Here is a 21,483-nt window from a genome sequence, read left to right on the forward strand (position 1 = left end):
AGGCTGATTGCCCAAAAGAGCTTTTCCATCTCAAGGGCATCACATATAATGCTTCATTAGCTTTAGAGCCCTTGGATGCAGGGGTAATCCATGTCATGTTTGTTTTATTAGAACTAAGGGGATATGACAAGCAAACCAATACCAACCTATTATACACTCTACATCTGTTGCATGGAAAATATCTTACTGAGATTATTTCATTATAGAGGGATGTACACTTGTTTAACTTCATTAATACACCTGTAAGCTGCATGAAAGTAAACACTAAACAAGCACTGAAGCACACTCATGTTTCAGAAAACAAAAAAAATATACAAAAAACAGACCCACAATCCCTTTTATTTTATTATTTGGTTTTGCTTTATGTATGTATTAAATGAATCATGAGAGTGAGGAGATATTGGGACTGTCTTTATTACATGTTATTTCTGTATGCTGGTGCTACATCAGTTGTAATGTCCCCAGAAAAGTGTAATTGAAGGAGGAAAATGTGCCCCATTGAAAGTGTAGGAGGAGGACATCACCATCAGAGAACGTGGAAACATAAGCTCTATTCGGCGACTGCTGGGAAAAAAATGTTGTCCGATCCACCCCAGAAAACAGGGAATTTCTCCCTAAATTCCAATCCTTCGCTTTATATCATTTAAAAAGTTGCATCCTGCAAAACAATATCACATTCCTTTCATGTGTGCACATAAATAATAGTCATGCATCTGGTCCATGCTCAGCAGGATCCCACCCTAGCCAGCCCAGCTCCACCCATTGGAAGATCCCCCCACAAACACCCTCATCTTGGATGTTTAATACATGCACTTGCCTACAAAAAAACGTGCGAGATGTCAGAAATCAGCATTTTCTATTCACTTTTGTTACTAAGCCTTATTGTTTTATTTTATCAGCACGTTTTATGATAAAGAAAAATAAATATTTAAAGCTGTTTATCCATGAACTGAAAGGCAAACAATAGAATCTGTCACTAATCAGAAGAGGAATCAACAGACCCTGGTGTTTAGTTGAAATTGAATTTTAAAGCAATATTAAAATATATTTTATTTCTGTTGTTAAGATATAAAAGGTAAAAACTTAAATATAAAATCTTTTATTTGTGTTCATTTAACACAAAAGTTCAATTAATTGGGGAATTTGCATACAGGACCTCAATGGATGTAGAGCGTAAAACGTTTTGCTGTATCTTTAATCTTCCTCTCTTCAAATATGATGCCAGCAAAGCTGACACTTTCTTTGTGCATATGGGCTGCAGCATCTGCAACCTCTAAAGAGGATTATATAATTCCAGTAATATTGTCAAACTGCAGTAACCCATGGCAACCAGAAATTTGTTCCATGGAACTTATTTTAAACAGACCAATCAAAACTAATTATAAAGGATGACAAACGATACAATGTCAAACTGTATCTTATTGCTGGCCATTTGTTGTCTTAAAACAGGTTGTTACACACAATACCAGATAAATTCTGTTTTATGTACAGGATATGGCCCACTGAATATTTTATGCTACATATTCAGTATGTGTTGTTTTGTATCCTTTTCAAGATGAAAAAATGTTTCCACTTTCTCTGGGAAAACGATGCACTAAAAGGGAACTCCCAAAACACCCAATTAAAAATGCTAAAAGGTGTCAGATGGCCTAATTTTTAAACTTTCTAAGATCATGCTGAATCTACATGGTACTGATGACAGAGTCCCTTATAACTGTTTTGCCAAAATCAGGAAATGATCCATTACTTTGTGATTCATAAGGATCTCCCTTTGGTAAACGAACATTAAAATACTTGCTAATATAACTCCTTTGAGACCTGGTCCATTTACCAAGCTTGTTCAGCCGGACCAAACAGGCTTAATAATGTCTAGTGAATGTTCTTTCTTCAATCTGAGTAGTTTATATATGAATATTCAGGATTTATTTGACATTTTGGGATTCAGTTATCTACAGGGAATGAACGTTTTAATTAATGGGTGAAGTTACTGTCACCATCACAAATGTTCATGTGTTAATTGATGAATCTCTGCCCTCTTTTCGCTATTCTGTACAAGAGAGCAGAAGAATCCATTCTTTTATATTTTACAGTATATATAATCTCCCTTTAACTTTTTAATTTTCATATTCAAGTCCTTGCTAATTAGAGCTTTATAATGACATAATTGTAGTTCTGTAGGCAGATGCAAACCAACCATTTGGATGGCTTAGTTTGCACATACATTGGGTAACACCTATCTATACCTCCCATTGAATAAATCCAATGGAATATTTAGCCTCTGCTGGAATATACTACTGGCAGCTCTAGAGCTTCCTTGTGTTATTATGGGGCATATAAGTATTATTCTGCTTCCCATTAACATAATTGGCCTGATTCATTAAAGAATGTAAATGCTGATACTTTCCATATTTTGCGCTAAATTGTATCCAGAAATGACCTATATGCCAGTGAACGCAATTGTATGCAATTAATCTTATGGTACATGGACACATATGATATGGTACGATTTTATGGGCGGAATGGGGAGGGGAATGAGCGTAGGCATAAATTCATTGTGCACTAAGGGCGTGCGCAGCAGTGTCTGATTCAAGCTTTGGGAATCTCTAAGGTACGTGTTTTTCTGGCGTATCACTTGCACCAGCTACAGGGCAGGTGTAAGTGTCGATTGATAGTGATGGTCGCGTATGCATGCTATAGCATGTGTTTGCAATCAAGAGCAACTGTAAAAATGCAATTTATGTACAGTAGACATTAATAATATCATGATAAGTGCATTTTATGGGGGGGATGAAAGAAAAAAACCTTTGTTTCTTTTTTTTTCTTTAATGACAATGTTATTAACAGGTGACAACAGCATTATTTTTCTGTGCGTCCTGCTGGGACTTTATATTTGACATATGTATTGCAAATATACAACAGTGTGTTGTTTCTGACTCAATACGGCCATTGACATATATGCAGAGTGTCCCTACACTTGTTTCAACAAGAGACGTTTCCTCAGCTCTGCTTGTAGTTCAATACGGATGTGCGCATGCCTGAAAAACGTTTGCTCCTTTTGCGTGTCTTAATGAATCAGGCCCAATAAGTCCATTGATCATCTATTTATCTACACAATTAAATTTTTATACTCTGAAAGCCTTTTGTGCGCAAGTCCGTTTTTTTTGTGTAAAATACGTATTTCCATACTACATGTGCACACATAAAGTGTGCAAGTTTAAGTCCCTATGCAAACTCAAGGCACATGTTAGAGTTACTACTGTGTACTCTTAGAGACACAGAATAGGGGCGGTACAGTAAGACAATGTTAATATAATTATGGCAGAATCACCCGCAGATACACCTGTCAGGAGGCGAATAAAGCATTTTGTCAATAATCAATATTTAAACTTTTTTTTTTTTACATATTGTATTCTATTTTTTTGATTGAATTATTATTTCTATTTTTTCTCGTTTAGTAAGTGGAACTGAAAGCATGTGAGCTGGCTAGTCGGGTCAAGCATGCGCATTTCTCTTTATACTGTACCAGCGAATCGGTTAAGTTAACCCTGAGGAGTTCCTAGCCAGTATCGCAGTGGCAGCAGATATTTAATGGTAAATTGCGCCTATAGGTGATTTTCTAAAATCAGCCTTATCGCCGCATTTTTATAAATAGACCCGTTTGGTTTGTTTGGTAAACACACTAGTTTTATCTCTCTGTTCATCAAATGAGAGAGCAGCAGCTGTTTGAAAGAGCACTCCCAGACCAAATTTAGCAACACATACACCAAAGATTCTGGCTTACCTCCAAATCATTAAAAAATAAGTGTGCATCGGCGAGGTTGAAAATCATTTCTTCCATCCGCAGTCCAAGAGTCACAGCTGTTGGCGAATCCTTTAAAACATGAAGTATTACAAAGTCTCAATGAGATATGTAACTTGAATAAAAATATTAACATCAGGGATTTGATCACAATTGTCTTTAGTTTCTTTGAAAACTTTAGAACAAGGTAAATTGTAAGGTGTTCTTTTTGTTTGTTTACTGTCTCTCTATATCTATGCTGCAACTTACATACACATCACAAAACAAATGCAGTAATAAAAACGTATTCCTAAAGATATACCCAGCCCTATAATGGGTGGCATATCATTTTTGTTTAATGCATTATCATTGAGGATCCATTTTCATCTATTGTTTCACAATATAAATGACACTTTGATTCCCTATAACTACAGACACATATAAACCTTATTACTCTTAGTTCTTTTGACTGTGAAAAAATACTACAGTACTGACGAGTGGTTAGAGGGTGGAGAATATGAAGTAATACAATGGCTAAAGGCAGGCTTTGTAACTGTGTGATTTGAGAAGTATTATTTAGTTTTTTTGCTGCAAAGTAAGAAAAAAGCAAACCCGTCAATGATACTTGGGATAAATAACACAAAATGCTGATTATACAATGATACCCCATTCATAAGCAATAAATTCTACTGATATTCTTGGATATCCCAGAAGTTGAGCAGACGGTGAGGAAACTGTTATTGATACAAAATGATTACTTTACATGTATCTATACCGTGAATCATTTGTTTTATGCTTAATCAAGCATACGCTGTGAAAACTGACAGTTCATTTTAAACCGACGAGTAAGTATTTTTTAAAGTACATTATGAAGATATGTGATGCAAACTTCACATACACTACAGAATTGTGCCTCAGTGGTCTGTATTTTTTTTCATAAATGTGCACAGAAAAGCACAAACTCTAGTCCCCATTATATGTGAAATCTTAAAACAAGATTAGCTAACACATGCCAGCAAGAGATCAATGTCACAATGTGGTAAAAAAAACTGTTAATAAGGGAATAGGAATGTACCATATAAACTTAACAGATGATGATAGACTTCTAACACATGTGCTGTCTCATCAACAAAATTTTATTGAACCCAGTTCCCCACTGAGAAAGGATTTGTACTCAATCTTATGTTACAGCTCTGGATCGTGATCCACTACATATGAGTACAAAGGAGATAAGGCAATGCTGGAGTCAAGTGTTAATATGCAATGGCCAGGGCATTATCAGAAGCTATGTGCTGCAGGTGTATCTATTCACTCCATTCCAGACACAGAGGTTCTCTATGGAGGGCCATAGTGAGTAACCCCTAAGCCTTTCCTGCCTTCACTACTGTATACTGCAGGACAACTTCTGCATAGAAAGTGGGAGGGAAGTATACTTTTATTTTCGGTCATCTCTCTTTATAAAGCCTGGTTAAAAAGCAACCCAACAGTAGCGTAATAGCAAGGGAGGCGTTATATTAAAGGTGGCTATGCAGAGAAGATTATACTAATTATTGTAATTATTTTTTTTTAAATAAATTTTTTGGGTACATAAAATTTAAATTTAACAGTATAATGATTTGTGTTTCAGAATGTAAGTAGTCCACAGTCATAGTCGATTTCAGTCTGAACTTTTAGAGATGAAAAAATGTGGATATCTTATTTAAAAGCTCATTCTATTTTCCTAAAATTATAGATCTAGATTATAGATAGTAATTTATATAATCAAAAGACCTACCTAGCTCCTATATTATGTTAGATACACTCTATATATGAATGTACCTAACACCCTCATCCTCCTTCAAGATTTATTAAGGTTGAAATGCGGTGAGAATGCTGACAAGTCTACTTCCACCAGCTCATTATTCACTGAGCATCACTGGGTTAAAATACATTCATAGCTTTCCACTCTGGGAGTTTTACCCAGTGACGTCAGAAGAATACAGTTACAGGTCACCTCTTTGGGACTCAATTTTATTTCTAAACCAGGGCCACATAACACTTATGGAAAGCTGGTTATTAACTGGGCAAGGCCTCCACATTATGCAGTGCATCTATTTAATATATTACCCATTATAGGCCCTGTTATGAGACTTGCACTAGGGTCAGTGGAAGAAGCGGGGGTATATACGATGGTATGCCATACCGCCACTTCTCCTCATTTTATTTAAACTTGCAAACTAATACAAACAAACGAAACAAAGTGTAGCACCCAAATATAGAAGAACTTAAAAAAAAACATATATACCAGGGGTTAATGCTCCCTAAAAGTCCAGCATAATTCCATATTAAATATAATAAAAGCATAATATAAAATCAAATAAGGGTGCCTACACCAAATAAACAAATTACAAAACATATCAAACCATATCACAACTCATATAATAAATATTTACAGTTTCAAACAAGAGAGAAACAGTCCAAGCTTCTAGACATATGCAAAACCATATTTGAAAAAATTACTTACTTCATAGAAAATCTATTGGTGAGTGAAGAAAAGATAGCCTAAGATAGAGAAGTATTCCAGACTTTGGCCCCCTTACAAAGGCCTCAGATCCCGCCAGAGCCTGGCACAGTTTGCATTGACCATCCGGCGCCTCTCTATATCCCTAATCTTCCATGCCTAATGCAGAATATCACCCGCCACTATTTCACAAGGGAGGACCTTTTGTCTGATAGAAACTTGACACCTCGCATTCCAAGTAAAATATATTTTTACTATACTAACTAAGAAAAGAGTGCTGAACTCAAAGTCCCGACATCTACCCTTGAATGCTCCATGAACCCATTCAGGATAACTAAGCCCCGAAAGACACAGAATACCCAAGTACCCAAATACCTCTATGTTGAAGGGACACTCAAGCAAAAAATGGTCCATGGTCTCCTCCCCCAGACACTCCTCCCGTGGGCAGCCACGATCACCAACATTTCTATACTCATATAAAGTCTCCAATGAAAAGAGAGCAAGACAATGTCCCAAAACTTAAGAGGAATTCTCCCTGAATTAACCAAGGCCAGGCCCTCCGAACAAACAATAGCCCGGGCAGTCTCTTAGTGACAACTGAACCCAGGAGTGAGAATACCGTATTCTCCTCTCCAACTTACTTCTACAAGAGTTCCTGACTTCCCCCACCTCCAGACCCCAACGCTTTGTCACCTTCAATATTAGAGACACGTAGGCCAGGAGGCACCTATGATGGACCCGAAAGCTCTTTACCATGCCTCCTTCTATCCAGTCATTAGGGAAGGGATCCACCCATGCCCTGTAGCCATCTACCCAAGAAAGTTGTTAATAAGAATAGCACTGGGTTAAACATCCCCACGCCTCCTTCCTTCCTCGATCTGTAGGTCACAGCACGCTTGACTAGGTTCAGCCTATTCCCCAAAGTAAATGGAAGAAAACTGCATAAACCCGGCCCATAAAGATTCTGGCAACAAGCACACATAACTGATATACCGAAACACCGGGATGGATCAGGTAGGTCTTTACCAGGTCAACCCTTTCCCTAAGAGAAAGTTTCCATCCTTTCCAGTTCTCCACTTTCCAGGAAGCTTCTCCCAGTTTAAATTCCCAATTTTACTTGGCATAATCGCTGGGGCGAAATAGGATTCCCAAAATTTTGATGTTACTACTGGCCTGGGGATTGTCCGGAAGGTCGAAATGACAACCTTTCTCCCCCATCCAGAAAACTTCACTCTTCTATTGGATTACTTTCGAGCCACTGGCCTCAGAGTACCAGAGATGCTACCTCCTTTGCTTCCACAGGACTCGACAAGACAACAGTGACTTCATCCCTGTAGGCCACTATCTTTAATAGACACTCCGAACCCAGCAGCACTCCTCCTATTGAGCCGCCTTTTATCCCTCGGATGAAAGGATCTATTGCAAACACACACAGGAGGGGGCTCAGGGGGCAACCCTGCCTTACTCCAGAGTCGACCACAAAGGACGGATCCACCCAACCGTTAACAAGAGGAAAGATTTCGGCCTGTCTGTAAATAGTCCATCTACCACCCGCTTTGGAAGACCATACCTCAGAAGCAGAGCCCATATGTACTCGTGGTTTACCCTATCACTGCAGACTGGATTCCTCTGCTATCTTGCTTATTCTTTGTTAAAATCACTACATGATCTTCCTTTGCAGGATTATGAACAAGGCCAGAGCTAGGCCCTGGAGCCTGGGGACTCTCCTCCAAATTTTCCCCCAGGGCTTCTTCACTGGTTTTCAGGTCTGAGCTAGGCCTAGGAGCCTGGGGCCTCTCCTCCACCACCTCCACAGGATCCAGCACTCTTTTCTGGGTGCTATCCCAGAGATCACTTGGTTCCGGGGGCTCACACATTATGCGTCTGCACACCGTACCATCACTTCTCCTACTGCCTTCAGTGTAACACTATAAAATTCCATTTACTTACGTTCCCATTGCATTTTTCATACTGCCTCATACAAATTTCCATACCGTCACATCTAAATTTCCACTTCGACCTCCAAAGTACCTGACCATAGATCTTTAATCTATTCACATCTAACTTGTGTTACCCTTGTTATTGTCAAAGGTGACAATTTTATCGCTGGTATGCCCCAGCAATATACATTACCACTGTGCATTAATAAGGGGGTTTAAATGCCATTGCTACTTGCCAATAGGGTTTTGTGTACTTTAGTTTTGAACAGCATTTAGGTACTGAAGTGTAGTCATTGCATATTAGCCAGTATTCTCTAGATTATAAAGTCAGTCTATGCTAGATTTTTCTGCCTGTTTATTTAAGTGTGGTATACTAAGGTGTCATTAGCATTTTGTGTAGTCATTTTAAATTAGGAACATCTGGATATCCCCATTTTAGAACTGTTCAAGGGCAGGGGCTCAGTTCCTTGACTATAGGGCTGCTCGATACATCCAAAGTCCATAAAAGCATTCCAGAAGGACATACTTTCTGAAACAAAGCATATACACCCAACCAGTTTCTTGGACTAAATAACTAGTCTTTGTTTTTACAATGTGTGCTGTAAATGTTAAGATTTATGGAACATATTTCAAATACATAAGAATTGTATCGTGATCATGATCTATCATCAGGTCCTCTTCTCAGTGGTGGGTATGTTATTTTCATAGATGTAACTGTCCATCAGCAAAGTGTCTATGGAAATTATTTTTTAATGTTGACAACTTGACGTGATGTGTACAGATGCCCAGTAAAACAATTTCACTGGAAATTGTATTCCACCTTTAGCAAAGTTATTGCAGACTACTGAATGTTGCAATCGTGCTTTACTGTTGATTTGTTGAATTGTGGATATTGAGGGTTGGCAAAACAAAGTAGAAATACTTGTACATGATTTGTTTCACATTTCTGCAGACGATATTTGTATTAGAAGGGAGCAGGGCATTTATAAGCATGCTTTTTATTAAGGTTTTTGCAAGTCACCAATGAGTTATTTTAAAAAGTGTGGGATATTGAGAGATAATTGTAGCTGGAGTTCACGGGGATTTCTCGTGTTTGAGTCTCTGAATATGCATAGGATATGTTCTCCCTGTGTTTGTGTGGGTTTCCTCCAGGTGCTCCGGTTTCCTCCCACAATCCAAAAACATACTAGTAGGTTAATTGGCTGCTATCATAATTTACCCTAGTCTGTGTGTGTTAGGGAATTTAGACTGGAAGCTCTACTGGCAGGGACTGATGTGAGTGAGATCTCTGTACAGCGCAGGAATTAGTGGTGCTATATAAATAAATGATGATGATGATGATGATGATTATAACCTCACCCTTTCAAGAACCTGCCATGAATCTTATACATTGATTGAGCAACTTCCACTTCTGGCTTGTCTCTGAATATGTATGCAGCAGACTCACCAGTCTAAGTTAGTTTGAAACCACAGGGTCATTTACATCATATTTGTGTAGTGCAAACATTTGTGTCTCCTTTTTAAACTCTTGCAGCAGTTTTTTTTTGTCCTGTACACAATATTGGTGGAGGCGCCCTTCCTCCTCCGACGCTCCCCACTTCAGGCTTTCCGCACCTAGCCCTCACCACCGCACTTAACGTGCGTGGAACAAGAGGAGAAGTGGCCGATATCTTATTTTAAATAATGCATAGAACTGCTATAGTATTTGCTACGTAACATCCACTTAATTTTCAAAATAATATTTCCCTCCATTTTCAAGCAGATAAAGGCAGAAATACTTGTAACCTGGATTAATCTTGTATTGTCACTCACACACATGACCCAGGTGCTACAAACTCAAATGCTCTTTGTGTATGTCCTCTTCCTGTTGAAAAGGACAACCTATATCGATTAAGAGGAACTGTTCGCTGTTCTCTGCTCATAAAGATATTTAAAAGAAAAAAAAAAAAACACATGACCATTTCCATCAAATATAAATGGATTTCAATGTTAATGCTAATGACACCACATATCCTAAACAGACCACAATGATCAATTCCAAGTAGTGTCTTTTGGAAAGTTATTCTGCTTAATTTAGTGTAACTATCTACATTAACAATATCTGTTTGGCAGCCCTGTTGAAACCAGCAACTGCAATAGCAACAAGTTATTGCTTGCATAGAGATTTATTTGCACTATAAAAAATAGGTCCCACATACAAAATATACATAGAAAAACAATCTGAAAACACCAGCAGACAGCTCATATAATAACCATCTGTGAAACACTTACCAAGTGAAACTAATTATCGTTCTGGCGTAGAATTACTATTATTACTATATAATATTTAGAGTATTAAGATTTACATATAACTACTGAAAATATTTGAAAATGAAATAAAATACAAGTATAAAAAATAAACTGTGTTTTACTTTGTAAAACGGACCTTTACTAAATGTGCCTATTAAACAATGTAAAGGTTAGTATATATAGTATACAGTATATGCATGTTATGGGAAAATTAACATCAGCCCTCAATAAAATCTATAATTTTTACTTGTAGAGCCTAAGTGCTTTTATAAATTCAAAGTTTCCTATTCTGGCTTTGTGGGCCACTTTTATTTAGCAAGAGGGAGAGGGAGAGGGAAAGGGAGAGGGAGAGGGAGAGGGAGAGGGAGAAAGAGAGCGAGAGAGGCATTGGATACAGGCAACCAATGTAATGTGCCCATCTGCTAAAGCCATCATCAGTAAAGGATTGCAATGGCTGAAATAGCAGTCTTAATATTTGTTACTGCTCTAGAATTGTAGACGCATTATGGTGTCATCATATCAATACCACAGTCTTTGCATTTATGTGAATGCATTATAAATGACAGACATTCATTCTCACAATATGAATGCTATATGTTGAAGACGTTGAATATATCGCACAAGGTAATTTTTCACGTTCTGAATCACAGTCATACTTATACATCCATGGCAGCTGCTTTTGTTGCACATTAATAACATCATCATGATCAACATTTATATAGCGGCAGCTAACACAGACAAAGATATATACATATAAATAAATATATATATATATATATATATATATACACATATATATACATATATATATATACACATATATATATATATATATATATATATATATATATATATATATATATATATATATATATATATATATATATATATATATATATCAAGGCAAAATATGTGTGTCAAAAATAAAACAGAGGCTCTGAAGTGTACATTGTAAAGATTACTAGCCACAATTCCTGTTATTACTAGACTTTCTGGAAGTAGTGCAGAATGGCACTATTATGCTGAGGCAATAATAAACTTGTTACTTAACTAAATATTAGAATTGAAATAACCTGCCCTACCATCTACTGTAAAATTTTATTAGCATTCTTCTCCTCCCAGCTAGAGCCCTGGGGGCTGCTACATGAAGCTGTTTTTGCTGCACTTAGTAAATGAGGTCCAGTGGATGCATTCTTTATGACGTGACTTTTACTGTTTATGATGAATGAGAAGGAAATGTTCACTTAAACTTTTCTTTTAAACTGAGCTGCAGAGCGCACACTGTATTTTACCTCAACACGTAATTTAAAAAAATTTAAGTTTGTATTCAGAGCTTACAATTTTGTTTATTAAATCTACGACAACCATTGATATTACCCTTATCCAATCACCAGATGTTTATTTTTCAAGTCCAAATACATTAAACAGTGCAGGAATCCGCTCCAGAAAACTCCTTAATCCAGGTATATCAAAAAGCTAAATTCTTTAAAAAAAAAATCCAACCTTACCAATTTAGATGTTTGCTGGTTAAAATCGTGACTATTCATTTCAAAACTGCAACATATGGGTACCATACATGCACTGTGTACTGAATTAAGTTTCCCACTTTGCATTATTCTACTATTATCAAGTTTTTCCATATAGAGGAATTTTACACAGTAAAAATACTCCGCTCAACAATTATCGGTGAAAAATAGGCATCCATAAATCAGTGTTTATTAAAGTTTAGTTAGTCAACATAAAAATTGAAAAACCACATTATTTTCTCTGTTTAGTACTGAAAAAACATTAACCAATTTGATACAATGACTTAAATGTAAACTGTAGAACACCAAATTTGAATGAACAATACTAATCCGTTATAATTTTTTTCAGCCTAGCATTTTGTCCCACATGGTATTTCCGTCACAGTTCATATTTATCTGGATTTATCAAGGAAGCTGGAAAAGTCTACATCCGGATTTTCAGTGGAACAGATTAATCTGAATTCCTTGGTAATGTAAATATACCAGCTTGAAACACAGATATAGGCAGCATTAATATTAAAAAATATATATTTTTTGGCTGCTCACTTATGTATAATATATATATTTTATCAGCAAGTGGCACATATAAAAACAATATCATACCATTAGGTTAAAATGTATTGTAATTTGCCAGAAATTTACAGTACAGCGATAAAAAAAGAATAATTTTCAGAGCAAAAGGAGAAATTTTAGCACAGCAAAACAGACCAGTTCACTGAACAAAAAGAAAGAATGCTTATTTTTAAAAATACACAGTCAATATTGGCCATTTAGGACCCTGTACTACAGCTAGCATTTATCCCTGTTTTCCTCTTTTGTTATCTCACACTTGGAAAGATGGCATCCTATCTAATAATTTGCTCTCGAGGATAGGTGGATTGGGATATTCTGTATGCATAATCCTCTAGCCGAAATTGTGTGCCTTAAGAGGCAAAATTGTAAAACTGTGATTTTGTTTACTACAAAAGAAATTTGAATGAGTTACAATGATTTTGTTCAAGGTGCTATTAATGATTTTTTTTATGTATGATTTGTTATATATATATATATATATATATATATATATATATATATATATATATATATATATATATATATACATGTTATAAATTAAGAGATTGTGATGACAATATAGAGAGGTTTTAGAATTCCACTTTTCACGACATGCTTGCCCTCAGCACAATCCCCCCTCCTGCCTCTGCCATCATGTACATATAGGTATGGCTCTGACTCAATTTAACCCTTTCTCTGGATCAGCGTGGGTGCTGAAATGTACATATGCAGCTGAGAGATTATACAAACATATTAGTCTCCCAGAGAGAGATTTTGCAAAGGGAAGTTATATGAAGACATCCTATAATAATGACATCAACTCCAGGTTAAACAGGTGTAAATCTTGCTTGCTGTTTAGAAAAACAGACGCGAAAACAAATTTGTGGGATTGCAGTTTCATCATGTGTTAAGTAAGCCATAAAGTGAATGCGCTTTGTTCATTAGTAAGGTTTATGTTCATTTATGAAAAGCAATACTCCATTTACATACCAGAACAGCCCAGAGGGCAGTAACAAGTTTTGTTGTCACAAAAGGGCGAGTATTATGATTTTGGGATGTAATATTGGTAAATATGGGAATGGGATTGAAAGAAATAGGTGTGGAATACTTTGATCGGTGAAAGGGTCCATTTTTTTCAATCTTTCTACCTGGAAGGTTAATTTTGTGCATTTAAGCATTAAAGTTTGATTTATTTAAAAACGTTTTTTATTTGAAAACTCTTTAATGTGTAGGAGTCGCACAGGATCTGTTTATAATTGAAGCTTTCAATTTAGCAATTTATTTATTCAGTGGTTAAAGTTGAAATTTTGAAGTAGCGGTATGAAAAATGCAAGTGAAGAATTTGCTAGTTTTACAACAGAGGCAGTAGGAAAAGTGGCAGTATGCGATACCACCGTATACCCCACCGTTTTGACCATTGGTTTTATCAGATCTCAGAATGTTATACCTCACTTATCTATTTACTGATTCTAACCAATTGTAATGTACACAGCACCATGTTAGTTATTACATGTAATGAACCTCTGCTCAAAAATGGACAATCTCAGAGGTAATGGAGGATTTGGCACAGGTAGAAGGGGAGGAAGTGGTATAACACAGATTACAACAATTTATCCCATTACTATGTATGCATGTCCTTGCTCCCCAAAGCTGCTGTGCAGAGGCAAGTATGAAGAAAATAATGGAATTACACTGCTTTCTTTTCCATATTTGCCTTAATATACACTACATGGACAAAAATATTCGGATGCTTGATCATTACACCAACAGGGACTGTAATGACATTGTATTGAAATACATATACTGTAATATGGAGTTGGTTCCCCTGTTGCAGGTATAACAGCTTCCACTGTTCTTGGAAGGCTTTCCACAAGATGTTGGAGTGTTTTTGTGGGAATTTGTGCACATTCATTCTGTAGAGCATTTATGAGGTCAAGCACTGAGGTTGGACGAGAAGGCCTGGCTCGCAATCACCATTCCAGTACATCCCAAAGGTGTTCAATGGGGTTGAGGTCAGGGCTTCCACACCAAACTCATCACACCAGGTCTTTGTAGTCCTTGCTTTGTGCATTGGGGCACAGTCATGTTGGAATAGAAAAGGGCCTTCCCCAAACTGTTGCCACAAATCTGGAAGCATAGCATTGTCCAAAATGACTTGGTATGCTGAATCATTAAGCTTGCCCTTCACTGGAGATAAGGGGCTTAGCCCAAACCCTGAAAAACAGCACCATACCATTATCCCTCCTCCATCAAACTTCACAGTTGACATAATGCAGTCAGGCAGGCAACGTTCTCCCGGCATCCGCCAATCCCAGACTCGCCCATCTGACTGCCAAACAGAGAAGCGTGATTCATCACTCCACAGAACATGTTTCCACTGCTCAACAGTCCAGTGTCAGTGTGCTTTACCCCACTACATCCGAGGCTTAGTATTGGTCTTGGTGATATGAGGCTTGCATGCAGCTGCTTGGCCATTGAAACCCATTCCATTAAGCTCCCGCAGCAGTTTCTGTGCTTACATTAATGTCAGGGGAAGTTTGGAACTCTTCAGCTATGGAATCAGTAGAGCATTGGCGACTTTTACACACCATGCGCCTTAGCAGTCGCTGACCCCGCTCTATGATTTTATGTGTTCTCCCGCTTCGTGGCTGAGTTGCTGTTGTTCCTAAACGTTTCCACTTTCTAATAATATCACTTACAGTTGACCATGCAAGGATGACATCCAGCAGGGATGAAATTTCACAAAATGTTTCATTGCAAAGGTGGCATCCTACCACAGTACCACGCTTGAAGTCACTGAGCAGTTCAGAACGACCCATTTTGAATCACAAATGTTTGCAAATGGAGACTGCATGGCTAGGTGCTTGATTTTATAAACCTCTGGAAACAGGTCTGATTGAAACACCTCAATTCAATAATTAACAAGTACTTTTGTCCATATAGTGTATACCCACCAATTGATGTTTAAGTTTGTACAGACAGTTTTTATTCCAAAACATGATTTATTTAGGAATTGCATTGCAATTGCCATTTTTAATTGTAAATATATATACTTTGAATTCTAACATTTACTGATTCATTATTTTTTTCTCTATTCCTTTATCTTTTTAATAGCATTATATGTCCTTATAGTTAATAATACTGACTCTTATTTCAGTTCTTTACTTGGTTGCTAAAAGAGAAAACTGTTAGAAAGAATATAGTGATTTCCATATTTTTAGTACTTTGTCTACATGGGGCATATTCAATTAAGGCGGCAGATCACGGTTACGCCGCTGCGCACATAAAGTTCCAATGCGGTACCGCAACATTGCGGATTTCCCTTTGTAACCCTATGGGGTGCGAAGGGAAATCCTCTGTGTTGTGGTAATGAGAAGTGTGCAGCAGCTCGTAACCATGATCTGCCGTCTTAATTAAATATATGACCTCGCGTGTTTGTTTTATAGGGCCAGAATGGATCCTTGAATTAAGACTATTCTGTGTTTATATCTGAGTGACCATATTTTACAGGAACTTGGATCTTATTTCTCTCTTTCTACCCACTTTGCTCTGTGGACGTGTGTATCAAATGAACTGTTCCATATTTGTTTCATTGCATATCTTTTTATGGTGGTGTCTGATTGATGCCCCTGACTGATGTGTTAATAAGGGAACCATTTCTGGTGTGGGCCTGAAGAATAGTGGCAAGAGCATAGAATTTTAATATTCATTCTGGTGCCCGGAAATTAAGCTAAGATTTCAGAGATGAAAGTTTTTGACTTTGAGTTAGAGAACGGAGAAGTCATTGCTATGGCGAGAGGGTCATTTGAACCCCTATGCCTACCGATGTCCTTCTGACTGATATTAGGGTGGTTGACATAGCAAGCGCCGAATGTCAAGAGAGAGTGTGAGACGAGGTGAGAACAGAGGTGAAGTGACCCCAGTAGCACAAGGTTGGAGAGTGAGAAACAGAGTCCTAATCAATGAGAGTATCAGCTTTTGGGATAAATTATGTAGTATGCCTCAACTGATTCTTCAAACAAGAACTGTGCTGGATAGAACATAAATAATTATCTCATAAAAGAGAACAGGGCATATTAATAAATGGGAGATAACACATTTCTCTGGCAAAAAAGTGTGTTATTGCCCGAGATAGGGCTTCTTCCAATCTATTTAAAGGCTAAAGCATGGGGAAGCTTAAGAAGGATTGCAGCATGTGCCGCCTTAATTCTCATTTTGCTATTGTCATCTCAGCTTTTTCTCAATAATGATTGGCAGCATTAATAATATTTTTTTTCTATTTTTTAATGATTATTTGATTTATTTGTTTATTTCTTTTTTTTCTGAAAGTGGAAATGGAAGCCTGAGTCAGGTCACGATGCAGGCGTGACTGCCTGGCGAAGTGGTAGAACTCATCTTACCACTGCCGGGCCGGTATCACAAGGGAGCTGAGTGTCACTCATTTTAATGGTAATATATATTGTTTTTAAAGTATAATATTCCCTCCTGAAATATTACATTACAAGTTAAGTGAGGAAGAAAATGAGATGTTCATTTCTAACCAAAATATACCTTATTACCTAATGGGAAGTGCAATATTTCACATAAGCTTTTGTTGAAAATTATTTGCATCTGATCTAAGGAGGCAAACATTTTCCAATGAAAAAGTAGTTTAACAGGCAGGATTAATTACTAATTGATGCTTTTCAAATAGGTTAAATATGATTGCAGTATATTGATTGCATTGTCTGCAATGCTGTTCTCAGCCAAAATAATAACCTTCAGCAACTAAGGTCAACCTCTGCAGAGTAGATTACTTCATGCTTTATAAGCAGGTGAATAATTTAAGCATTTTTAAGTAATTACTTGAAAAACATGCTACTCTGCATTTTGCAGTGGCAGCTAGTGTTTTGAGAAATGAGAATAAAGAATGCAGGAGTTGGATAACATAAACAGTTAAATTATACAAAGGGACACTAAGCATCAACAGCAGGTGTCTGAATACTGCAGGCCTCCTGGAGGAGTGTCCCTGGAGTTCTGATGGACATCATTCCAGGAACATACCACATTTACCATGCCAAGAGCAGTGCTTCCAGGCATTCCGTCATAGCATAGATGGCAATGGATAAAGTATCATTTGTAGCGGTTGTCAAACACTACCAGGGCTTTTCTGGCTGGATAGTCAGGACAGTAACGTTGGAATAAAAATAAAACACTTTGTGACTTCGGGTGTATATGTATCTAAATGCACATGTTCAGTTGAGTTTATTAAGTTAAAGCCCACTCTGTTTGCATTAGAAATAAATAAACTACCTAACTTGTTTTCCTCTACAACTATGCTAGATATAATATATATATATATGTGTGAGTGCGTGTCTATAGTAGGGAATTTAGACTGTAAGCTCCAATGGGGCAGGGACTGATGTGAATGAGTTCTCTGTACAGCGCTGCGGAATTAGTGGCGCTATATAAATAAATGATGATGATGATGATGATGATGATGATATATGTATATATAATACTGTTGTTGTAACCATGTGGTTTGGAGCTGCTGCATCAAGAACCATATCTAGTAATATCAGTAATATAGTAGAATAGGTAAAAGACTGTATGACATTATACCTTTATATAGTGGTAACTTCTAGTATCATATATATATATATATATATATATATATATATATATATATATATACACATACATATATACACATATATATACATATATACACATATATATACATATATACACATATATATATATATATATATATATATATATATATATATATATATATATATAGGAATGGGTACAGGCTGGGTGGCGCTAGTTTGCAACATGTTCATGCCCTGGAGTTTGGGATCTCTCCCAATAATCACCACATCCATTTAAGACTCAGTAGTAGGGGCTCAGGGTTAGGCTGTTTGGTGTCCTGCAGAAGACAGGGAACCAGTTGGTGATGGACTGTCTATGGGGAACTGGATTCTGCCAGACAGTAGATCAGGAGAGTCCTGTATTACAGAGAGAGAAGTTGCAAGACCAGACTGAGCACCAGTTAGAGAAGGACAAGAGGTCAGTCCCTGTGCAGCTAGATTCTACCAGACAGGAGCTCAGAAATGTTTGTATTTCTGAGAGAGACCGCTGTGACTGAGGAGGGAACCTCAGCTATAGTATAACTGGGTATTTGTTTGTGCAACCATTCAAGAGAAAACATTATCCATCTTCCCACTGGATAAAGATGGATTATGAATTGAGTTAGTGAGTGGGGGCTATGTGTTTGTTATTTTATTGAAACCAGTGTTGTTTTGCTTTACAGGAGCTGCTATTTAAACCTAATTTCCCATTTATTCCCAACATGGTTGCTCCCGTGTTTTTTTTACCAGATAAATACTTGTAATATATGTTCTCTGTAAAATAGAGTACAGTTATGTCTCAATCCTGGGCATTTATAGATAACACTCTTCATTTTACACTTAGCAGACAATGTGATGCTGAATTCTTGTTACATGTACACAGCAATCATAAAGATCATTGAGCCAGTGTGCCAGAAACTCTGCCTGCTATTCATAGGTGAAAAAGGAAAGTACGATAATAATAGCTACAAATGTGCAAATAAATTAAGGTCTTTGTGCTGAATAAAGATCCAAACAGACATATGGGAATAAGGAAAAAAGGCACCTTGTTGGAAACATGTCTTGGCTAGTGGGACTTGTGTGAAACACAGGTGAATAGGTCAGTTCCAGATTTAGGTCTTCGATTGATGCTATCAGAATCTACTGTTTGAATCACTGCAGTTCCAATCAGTTAGCACATGCCATTCAATGCTTACTTAAATATAAGACAGGTATTTTTTGTCTGTGAATAAACTATAAAATAGACACCAGTGTTACTTTCTCTCATTTGTCTGCTTTGGATACTTGATTGTTGACTGGGTAGTGGAGGAACAGTACTTTGGGGGACAAAGATTGCGCTATATTTCTTTCACACAGCAGAAACAATATACACACTTATGATTTCTCTTTGTGCTAAATAACCTGTGCTTTGTCTTACTGAATATTTATAGAATTATGCTTAAAATACATCCAACTAAACCTAAAATACAAGATGATAATGTCTAAAAAAATCAAATATTTATGTAGACAAATATAAATACAAATATTTAGTTGTTTAGAATTTAGGTGGCCCTAAACCACCCAAAATGGCATCTGGTTCCCAACTGTTCTTCTCCCACCTACACACTTATCTCCCTTTAGTTCATCTTGTACAGTTTTAATCACGGACACTCTAAATATGTCAGACCTTAAGTAATATAAGCATAGTTGTCATTACCATGGAGAAGTAGCTGAGTACATGGAGGTTTGGTAAAATTGTGCAAATATATATCATGGGCAAATAAATGAAAAGTTATCTTATATATTTAATAGTATATGTTCAGAAAAACAGCACAATATTGATTTAGATTGGATAAAATATAGAAATAAAAGTTGTTTTCAGCAAAATTGACAAATAACAAAAAATGGGTCTGGCCATTAAATTTTCACCTTACACAAAAGGGTTAAGAAAGGGATTCATGATATAATTACATACTATAGTACTTTATTAGACCATATCTTACCTTGCCATACTTTTGTGCAAATGTCCCAGTAAGTAGTGAATGAAAAATGATGATCGTTTCATCCAGGTCCCAAATAAACACTCGCTGAAAACAGACAGACAGAACTATAAGTAAATATCTTATGAAGTATCCTTGCCAACATAAGCATATACTTTACCCAGAGACATCACCGTGGAACTGTAAAGATTTGTCTAGTCACTAGAGATGAGCAACATTTTCAAAACTATTCTGCTTTACATTCACATTTGACTACAACATTTTGCACATTTTCACAGGTGCAATTGAAGTTTAAATGTTCCCAGTCCTACCCCAATCACACAGCGGAATGGATTAACTGTTCTCACCCCAGCTCTATTCATCAACTAGAACGGCAAAGCAAATAGCCAACTGGAATATTGTATCGCAGGAACTTTGCGCCTCTGTGAAATGGCCTGTTCTGCCTCAAAATTCCATTTCCATGATATTTTGTATCAATTTTGTTGATCTCTATGCCATTTATTCTGCCACATTGATACAGTATAAGAAAATGGAAACATCTTAGTGAAGATAAAAGAAGTGCTCAGTATTGGTCCCTCCTAGGATGGACAGAGTAGTTTTATGGACAAAATCCCAGAATGTTTAGTCATTTGTTATGTAGTGAAACATTAAAAAAAAATTTTTTTCCAGATCTATCTCTGCCTCACTGCCTTATCTAGTGCAGATGCATACCTCCCAACTGCTCCAACTTAGATGAGACAGTCCCGACTATGGACTAGCCCAAAAGTCTGGACCCTGTCTCGACAAGCAGGAATGTTGGTAGTTATTCTAGTTCACCATGGTGAGCTTGTGTTGTGCGCTTGGCACACCACTGAGGACATGCCATCACCCACATCTTGTGTCCATGCACCCAACATGATGTGGTTACACCTCTTTTTTGTTTTTCGTGCCCAACTCTGTTAAGGACAATGCTTGGAGGTATGCAGACGAATTGTGTTTTTTAACCCTAAAAAACTTTAAAAGCTTTTTCAAGACATACGATTATCTATTTTATCAGTATATCCTTGAGGTCAAACAGCATAAAATAATCTGCCATTTGTGCATTTTTAAAACCTGTTTTTGTCTTCAGTACAATGAATGAAATGCATTTGAGTCTAAATAAGAAATAGAGACATCAGAAATGAAAAGGAGGAAACAATTCATAGAAGTTCTTAAGCATGTATTAAGTGCACAAAGTGGGAATATTGATTGAATTTATGCTTCACATTCCAATGGGGTAGGATATCAGGTTTGCTTTAGTTGTGGAAGAATTTCACACAAATCCTATT

The 21,483-nt window shown here is 36.9% G+C and overlaps 1 protein-coding gene across 16 annotated transcripts in view; it reads right to left on the reverse strand.

Moving 5' to 3' along the window:
- EYA4 (EYA transcriptional coactivator and phosphatase 4) overlaps nucleotides 1-21,483 on the reverse strand; it is a 207,862-nt gene that overhangs the window by 14,752 nt on the left and 171,627 nt on the right. For all 16 annotated transcript variants that reach the window (XM_075203214.1, XM_075203211.1, XM_075203202.1 and 13 more), the window contains 2 exons: nucleotides 20,180-20,263; nucleotides 3,782-3,871 (listed from right to left, as the gene is read on the reverse strand). In XM_075203214.1, coding sequence (XP_075059315.1) covers nucleotides 3,782-3,871; nucleotides 20,180-20,263 — 174 coding nt within the window. The remainder of the gene's footprint in view (nucleotides 1-3,781; nucleotides 3,872-20,179; nucleotides 20,264-21,483) is intronic.

This window comes from Mixophyes fleayi, chromosome 3 (genome assembly GCF_038048845.1).
Source record: "Mixophyes fleayi isolate aMixFle1 chromosome 3, aMixFle1.hap1, whole genome shotgun sequence".
Lineage (NCBI taxonomy): Eukaryota > Metazoa > Chordata > Amphibia > Anura > Limnodynastidae > Mixophyes > Mixophyes fleayi.